Below are 8,750 nucleotides of genomic sequence, written 5' to 3' on the forward strand. Positions count from 1 at the left end.
AGCCTCCTGTGGTAGAGAATTCCACAGGTTCACCACCCTCTGAGTGAAGAAATTTCTCCTCATCTCAGTCCTAAATGTCCTACCCTGTATCCTGAGACTGTGATGAAATTATACACTAACTAATAATATGGTCATTATATAAATCTAAATATGGATCAAGCTACAAATGTGATGTATGGGAAATTTAAAACAAAGGAAAATATTTCCGGGATCCCGTTTCTCCCTGGATCGGGACTCAATCCCACATCTCCCAGAGTTTTGGAGTAAAAGGTTCTAGAGAACAGCCTCTTGCTCACAGCTGCACCTCAACCCCTGACTTTACATTAGTGGACAGTTTGGACAGTGTTGGGAAGTTTTGACTCCACTTTTAAAGTTTGAAGTCTGATTTTCAGATTAACAATGAAAGAATAACATGATTGCGGTGTGAGCAGCAGCTCCTAATGCAGAAACAACGCAGCCACAAATGTGATGTGACCCATCAATGAGCATTACAGCCCCACTCTGGACACACGGGGCTTGTATGCATCATATTCACAGTTTATGCCAATCCAAAACTAATGGTATCGGAGGTTGTACAATGTTAAACAGGAACTCCACTGGTTGAATAAAGTATCAGCTGTAGGTTTGAGTTCTCAGTAATGTTGCTTTGAGTAAGGGATGGGTCCAGTTACATTTCCTGGGAAAATTGATAACGTTAGAGAGATGGGATACTAATCACAGACAGGGCACTGAGGGGGCGGGACACAGAGGGGGCGGGGCTTTCAGAGAGGAGGGGCCCTGAAAGGGGCAGGGCTCTGTGAGGGGCGGGGCTCTGAGTGGAGGGGCGGGACCTGAGGGGGTGGGGCTCTGAGAGGGGGAGGGGCTCAGGGGGAGGGGTTGTGAGAGGGGAGGAGCTCTGAGGGGCGGGGCTCTGAGAACTGTATCTTTGAATGGAAACAGCTGCAGCAACTGACTCCAGGTGCAGTGACTCCGTCACAGGGATCCCACACCCAGTGACATCTCATTAGTAGTGATTAGGAGACAAGTCTTACCTGTCTGGGGTGTCAGAGGCCACTGACTGAGTCAGGCTCAGATCTGAGGATGCCTGCATCAGAAAAAACTAAATTTAGCATCATAAAAAAGGGAAGAAGTAAAAAGAAAAACCGTGAATCGAAATCAAAATATAACAGAAAATACTTGAACTTCCCAAAAAGTCATGCTGCACCTCACATTGTAGCCAACACTCCACTGTACACCCCATCTTGCAGTACAGGAGCTGGGGGACAAGGGGTACAGAAGCAGGGGGAACAAGGGGTACAGGAGCAGAGGAACAAAGGGTACAGGAGCAGGGGGAACGGAAGGTACAGGATCAGGGGGAACAAGGGGTACAGGAGCAGAGGAACAAGGGGTACAGGATCAGGGGGACAAGGGGTACAGGATCAGGGGGACAAGGGGTACAGGAGCAGAGGAACAAGGGGTACAGGATCAGGGGGACAAGGGGTACAGGATCAGGGGGACAAGGGGTACAGGATCAGGGGAACAAGGGGTACAGGATCAGGGGAACAAGGGGTACAGGATCAGGGGAACAAGGGGTACAGGATCAGGGGAACAAGGGGTACAGGAGCAGAGGAACAAGGGGTACAGGATCAGGGGGACAAGGGGTACAGGATCAGGGGAACAAGGGGTACAGGATCAGGGGAACAAGGGGTACAGGAGCAGGGGAACAAGGGGTACAGGAGCAGGGGAACAAGGGGTACAGGAGCTGGGGAACAAGGGGTACAGGAGCAGGGGAACAAGGGGTACAGGAGCTGGGGAACAAGGGGTACAGGAGCAGGGGAACAAGGGGTATAGGAGCAGGGGGAACAAGGGGTACAGGAGCTGGGGAACAAGGGGTACAGGATCAGGGGAACAAGGGGTACAGGAGCAGGGGAACAAGGGGTACAGGAGCAGGGGAACAAGGGGTACAGGATCAGGGGAACAAGGGGTACAGGAGCTGGGGAACAAGGGGTACAGGAGCTGGGGAACAAGGGGTACAGGAGCAGAGGAACAAGGGGTACAGGAGCTGGGGAACAAGGGGTACAGGAGCTGGGGAACAAGGGGTACAGGAGCTGGGGAACAAGGGGTACAGGAGCTGGGGAACAAGTGGTACAGGAGCAGAGGAACAAGGGGTACAGGATCAGGGGAACAAGGGGTACAGGATCAGGGGGAACAAGGGGTACAGGAGCAGGGGAACAAGGGGTACAGGATCAGGGGAACAAGGGGTACAGGAGCTGGGAAACAAGGGGTACAGGAGCTGGGGAACGGAAGGTACAGGAGCTGGGGAACAAGGGGTACAGGAGCTGGGGAACAAGGGGTACGGGAGTTGGAGAACAAGGGGTACAGGAGCTGGGGAACAAGGGGTATGGGAGTTGGAGAACAAGGGGTACGGGAGTTGGAGAACAATGGGTACGGGAGTTGGAGAACAAGGGGTACGGGAGTTGGACAACATTGAACATTGTTATAGGGATATCTCGAATAAGTTGGAAATATCAGGGATAGATCGGAAATAGATCCCAATCTTGGTATAAGGAGCCCAGCTCCAGGATCCCAGCACTGGTATAAGGAGCTTTAATCATAGGGGGCTTCACTTACCCTAATTTAAATAAGGAAAGAAACAGTGTAGAGGGCAAAGAGGGTGAAGAATTCCTAAAATGTGTGCGGGAGAACTTTCTTAATCAGTATGTTTCTAGCCCAACGAGGAAGGAAGTAGTGCTCGATCTAGTTCTAGGTTAATGAAGTTGGGCAAGTGGAGTGTGTTTCAGTGGTAGAACCTCTGGGTAATAGTGATCATATTATAATTAGGTTTAAGTAGTTATGGAAGAAAAATCAAAGGTGTAAACCCCAACTGGAAGAGAACCAATTTCAGTGATTTGAGAAGGGATCGAGCACAGATGGACTGGGGACAAAGATTGGCCAAGAAAACAGTAAATGAGCTATGGCAGGTCTTCAAGGCAGAGATAGTTCGGGAATATACGTGGTTCGGGTACAAACCAAGCATATTCCCAAAAAGAGGAAAGATGTGGCATCTGAAGCTAGAGCTCCCTGGATGACAAAGGAAACAGAGGTTAAAATAAAGCAGAATAAGGAGGTTTTATGACAAATGTCAGGTTCAGAATATGATAGAAAACCAGACACGATACAGAGAATGCGGGGGGGAAATTGAAAAAGGATATAAGAAAGGCAAAGAGAGAGTATGAGAAAAGATTAGTGGGTAACATAAAAGGAAACCCAAAAATCTTTTATGAACATATAAAAAGTAAAAGGATAGTTAAAAGAATGGTGGGGCCGATTAAGGACAAAATAAAGAAATCTGCTTGTGGAGACAGAGGGCATGACTGAGGGACTGAATGAGAACTTTGCATCTGTCTTTACAAAAGAAGAGGATGAAGTTAATGTCAGAGTAGAGGAGGAGGGAGTAGAGATATTGGATAGGATCAAAATAGATAGAGAGGAGGTGCTAAATAGGTTGGCATCACTCAAAGTTAACAAGTCGCCCGGTCCAGATGGGATGCATCCTAGGTTGCTGAGGGAAGCAAGGGTGGAGATAGCAGAAGCTCCGACACAATCTTTCAATCCTCCTTGGATATGGGAGCGGTGCTGAAGGATTGCAATGGGGTCCCCCAGGGGTCACTATTAGGGTCATTGCTTTTCTTGTTATATATAAATGATCTGGTCTCGGGTACAGGGAGTACGATTTCTAAGTTTGCGGATGATACAGAACTTGGCAACGTAGTAAATAGTGAGCAGGATAGAAGCAGACTTCAGGAGGACATAGACAGACTGGTGAAATGGGCAGACACATGGCAGATGCAATTTAATGCATTTAAGTGTGAAGTGATGCACTTTGGAAGGAACAACATGGAGAGGCCGTATAATCGAAATGACCCTATTTTGTGGGGTGTGCCACAGCAGAGGGACCTGAGGGAGCATATTCACAAATCATTGAAGGTGGCAGGGCAAGTTGATAAAACGGTTAAGGAAGCGTATGGGATACTTGGCTTTGTAAATAGGGGCATTGAATACAAAAACAAGGAAGTTATGCTAAACCTTTACAAATTACTGGTTAGGCCTCAGTTGGAGTATTGTATACAATTCTGGGCACCACATTTTAGGAAGGATGTCAAGGCCTTGGAGAGGGTACAGAGGAGGTTTATCAGGATGACACCAGGGATGAGGGACTTCAGTTATGTGGAAAGATTGGAGAAGCTGGGATTGTTCTCTTTAGAGCAGAGAAGGTTAAGGGGAGATTTAATAGAGGTATTCAAAATAATGAGGAGTTTTGATAGAGCAAGCAGGGAGAAACTGTTTCCTCTGGCAAGTGGGTCGGTAACTAGAGTCATAGATTTAAAATAATTGGCAAAAGAACTAGAGGGGAAATTAGGAGAATTTTTTCACACAGAGGGTTAAGATCTGGAACGCACTGCCTGAAAGGGTGGAAGCAGATTCTATAGGGACTTTCAAAAGGCAAGTGGACATGTACTTAAAGAGGAATAATTTGCAGAGTTATGGGGAAAAAGCTGAGGTTGGGACTAATTGGACAGCTCTTTCAAATAGCAGGCACAGGCACAATGGGCCGAATGGCCTCCTTTTGTGCTGTTTCATTCTATGATTCTATGATACTGAGGAGCCTAGCTCCAGGATCCCAATCCTAGTATAAGGAGCCCAGCTCCAGGATCCCAGTCCTAGTATAAGGAGCCCAGCTCTGGGATTCCAGTCCTGGTATAAGGAGCCCAGCTCTGGGATTCCAGTCCTGGTATAAGGAGCCCAGCTCTGGGATTCCAGTCCTGGTATAAGGAGCCCAGCTCCAGGATCCCAATCCTAGTATAAGGAGCCCAGCTCTGGGATTCCAGTCCTGGTATAAGGAGCCCAGCTCTGGGATTCCAGTCCTGGTATAAGGAGCCCAGCTCTGGGATTCCAGTCCTGGTATAAGGAGCCCAGCTCCAGGATCCCAATCCTAGTATAAGGAGCCCAGCTCCAGGATCCCAATCCTAGTATAAGGAGCCCAGCTTTGGGATCCTAGTCCTGCTTTAGGGAGTCCAGCTCTTGGATACAATTCTGGTGTAAGGAACCCTGCTCCAGGATTAGGGTGCTGGTATAAGGAGCTTTTTCCCTGAATCTGAATCCGGATACACGGATTCCAACTCCAGGATCTCCAGTTGAGTTCCTGGATCTGACTCCATATATATGGAGTCCAGGTCCTGGTTCTGTTTCTGTATCAGTGGGGAAGGAGCCCTGCTTCATGGAAAGGAGAGATTTCAGTGGATTAAGTGAATCTGTTCACATTTCTGGGCAGCGGAGCTGGTGGGGTTTCATCTCTCAGGGGCTGAACCCCTCAGGGGCTAGCTTTTAAAATCAATACTTGCATGAAAGTTGTTTTCTTAATAACAGCACTATGTTGGGTTAAGTTAGTTACTGATCCGGTAGTGGTAGTCAGTGGCTCCATTTCCCAGGTCACTAGCGTCACTGTCTTAATGAAAGAGGCTGAACGTTCCTGCAGGTTCTGCCGATGTCTCATCACTGACCAGGGAAGGAAAACAGGAATTCCTGGATCCTGAGCTGTGTGAATGCAGGTCCTGAGCGGCTGGGACTTCGCAAAGAACAGGAAAATCCCAGTTGTTGCAAAATCCATGTTGGCCCATCCCTGATCCTTCCCCCCGATCCTGCTCCCCAGTCCCCCGATCCTTCCCACCGATCCTTCCCCCTGATCCTGCCCCCCTTCCCCCCCGATCCTTCCCCCCCGATCCTTCCCCCTGATCCTGCCCCCCGAACCCCCAATCCTTCCCCCTGATCCTGCCCCCCTTCCCCCCCGATCCTTCCCCCTGATCCTGCCCCCCGAACCCCCGATCCTTCCCCCTGATCCTGCCCCCCTTCCCCCCGATCCTTCCCCCTGATCCTGCCCCCCTTCCCCCCCCGATCCTGCCCCCTACCCTCACTCACCCACTGTGGACTCTCCCTGTGCCTCACTCACCGGTTGGACTGGGTCTCTCTGCAGTTCCTGCAGCTCTTCTGCTTTTTCAGCCTCCCCATAATCTCGGCCCAGCAGAGTGAAGCCGTGCCGGCAGCACAGGAACAGGCACAACCCTTGTAACGGCATCGGGATCCAGGGCCTGCTCACTCGAATTCCTACATCAGGGGCTTCTGGTCTCAAAGATTCCCTCTGTTTGGTTCTTCTGTGGACTGACTTTGTGATCTGTGCGTCTGAGCAAAGCCCACATTAAGTTGCAACCCAATCTCTTGGAGTTAACTACTTCCTGGTGCCAGGAATAAGTGAGAGGGAGGTAACAGAGAGAGCACAGCCGTGAGCAGCCAATCATTCCTACTTTGGACCGGGATCATTCCCCACATCTCCGCCTCCAGTCTGCGTCACTGAGCTGACAGCAAATCAGCAGAGTCAAGCTAATGAGCTGAGCAGCTCTCTGCCCGGTTGCATCATGTGGCCGCTGGCTGTGTGCCAGATGTGAGGTGAGTGCACTGGCTGTGTGCCAGATGTGAGGGGAGCGCACTGGCTGTGTGCCAGATGTGAGGGGAGTGCACTGGCTGCGTGCCAGATGTGAGGGGCGTGCACTGGCTGTGTGTCAGATGTGAGGGGAGTGCACTGGCTCTGTGCCAGATGTGAGCACAGCTGCACCAACATTTCTTCCAGAAGGAAACTTGAAGGTTTTTAACCCTTTCTTTATTGAACAGTTCCTGTCGGATTTTTAAAATAGTTTGAAATGTTTGTGGAATCGCTCGTTTATTTTTAACATTTTGAACCCAATTAAAACGTTCATGACCTTAGAAGCTTTATCCCTGAATAATTTACGATTTACCTCCCCCTTCAGAAGGGATTGGCTGTCAGGAAACCTCTCCAGGGATGGTCTGGCCCGAGGCTTCTCCTTATCTGTGATACTGTGGGCCCAGGCTTCGCTGACATACTCTGGGCCACTGGGGTTCCCAGCATCAGTTGGGGCTCCCAGTACCGGTAGAGGGCTTAGCAGCACCAGTTGGGGGTTCTCAGTATCAACTGGGGGTTCCCACAGTACTGCCCCTCCGACAGTGCAGCACTCCCTCAGTACTGACCCTCCGACAGTGCAGCACTCCCTCAGTACTGACCCTCCGACAGTGCAGCACTCCCTCAGTACTGACCCTACGACAGTGCAGCACTCCCTCAGTACTGCCCCTCCGACAGTGCAGCGCTCCCTCAGTACTGCCCCTCCGACAGTGCAGCGCTCCCTCAGTACTGACCCTCCGACGGTGCAGCACTCCCTCAGTACCGCCCCTCTGACAGTGCAGCGCTCCCTCAGTACTGACCCTCCGACGGTGCAGCACTCCCTCAGTACCGCCCCTCTGACAGTGCAGCGCTCCCTCAGTACTGACCCTCCGACGGTGCAGCACTCCCTCAGTACCGCCCCTCTGACAGTGCAGCGCTCCCTCAGTGCCGCCCCTCTGACAGTGCAGCGCTCCCTCAGTACTGACCCTCCGACAGTGCAGCGCTCCCTCAGTACCGCCCCTCCGACAGTGCAGCGCTCCCTCAGTACCGCCCCTCTGACAGTGCAGCACTCCCTCAGTACTGCCCCTCTGACAGTGCAGCGCTCCCTCAGTACCGCCCCTCCGACAGTGCAGCGCTCCCTCAGTACCGCCCCTCTGACAGTGCAGCATTCCCTCAGTACTGCCCCTCTGACAGTGCAGCGCTCCCTCAGTACCGCCCCTCTGACAGTGCAGCGCTCCCTCAGTACTGACCCTCCGACAGTGCAGCACTCCCTCAGTACTGACCCTCCAACAGTGCAGCCCTCCCTCAGTACTGACCCTCCGACAGTGCAGCACTCCCTCAGTACCGCCCCTCCGACAGTGCAGCACTCCCTCAGTACTGACCCTCCAACAGTGCAGCCCTCCCTCAGTACTGACCCTCCGACAGTGCAGCGCTCCCTCAGTACTGCCCCTCTGACAGTGCAGCACTCCCTCAGTACTGCCCCTCTGACAGTGCAGCGCTCCCTCAGTACCGCCCCTCTGACAGTGCAGCGCTCCCTCAGTACTGACCCTCCGACAGTGCAGCACTCCCTCAGTACTGACCCTCCAACAGTGCAGCCCTCCCTCAGTACTGACCCTCCGACAGTGCAGCACTCCCTCAGTACCGCCCCTCCGACAGTGCAGCACTCCCTCAGTACTGACCCTCCAACAGTGCAGCCCTCCCTCAGTACTGACCCTCCGACAGTGCAGCGCTCCCTCAGTACTGACCCTCCGACAGTGCAGCACTCCCTCAGTACTGACCCCCCGACAGTGCAGCGCTCCCTCAGTACTGACCCTCCGACAGTGCAGCACTCCCTCAGTACTGCCCCTCCGACAGTGCAGCGCTCCCTCAGTACTGACCCTCCGACAGTGCAGCGCTCCCTCAGTACCGCCCCTCCGACAGTGCAGCGCTCCCTCAGTACTGCCCCTCCGACAGTGCAGCGCTCCCTCAGTACTGACCCTCCGACAGTGCAGCGCTCCCTCAGTATTGACCCTCCGACAGCGCAGCGCTCCCTCAGTACCGCCCCTCCGACAGTGCAGCGCTCCCTCAGTACTGACCCTCCGACAGTGCAGCGCTCCCTCAGTACTGACCCTCCGACAGTGCAGCGCTCCCTCAGTACTGACCCTCCGACAGTGCAGCAGTTCCTGGAGTTGTTAGCCTAGATTATGTGCTCAAGGCTCTGAAGTGGGGCTCGAACCCATGACCCTCTGACACAGAGGGGAGAAAGCTAGCACTGAGCTACAGC

General features: G+C 52.4%; 1 protein-coding gene across 4 annotated transcripts in view; it reads right to left on the minus strand.

Moving 5' to 3' along the window:
- The window catches only part of plekhh3 (pleckstrin homology, MyTH4 and FERM domain containing H3), a 71,036-nt gene extending 64,680 nt beyond the window's left edge, over positions 1–6,356 (minus strand). For 2 of the 4 annotated variants that reach the window (XM_067969298.1, XM_067969297.1), the window contains exons 1-2: positions 5,987–6,353; positions 1,032–1,084 (exon numbers count right to left, since the gene is read on the minus strand). In XM_067969298.1, the coding sequence (XP_067825399.1) occupies positions 1,032–1,084; positions 5,987–6,112 (179 nt within the window). In that variant the 5' untranslated portion in view covers positions 6,113–6,353. Of the gene's footprint in view, positions 1–1,031; positions 1,085–5,986 lie in introns of all 4 variants that reach the window. The other 2 variants (XR_010958043.1, XM_067969299.1) reach the window with 2 other exon arrangements.
- Between the last annotated feature and the right edge of the window lie 2,394 nt (positions 6,357–8,750).

Source organism: Heptranchias perlo, chromosome 30 (genome assembly GCF_035084215.1).
Source record: "Heptranchias perlo isolate sHepPer1 chromosome 30, sHepPer1.hap1, whole genome shotgun sequence".
In the NCBI taxonomy this organism is placed as follows: Eukaryota; Metazoa; Chordata; class Chondrichthyes; order Hexanchiformes; family Hexanchidae; genus Heptranchias; species Heptranchias perlo.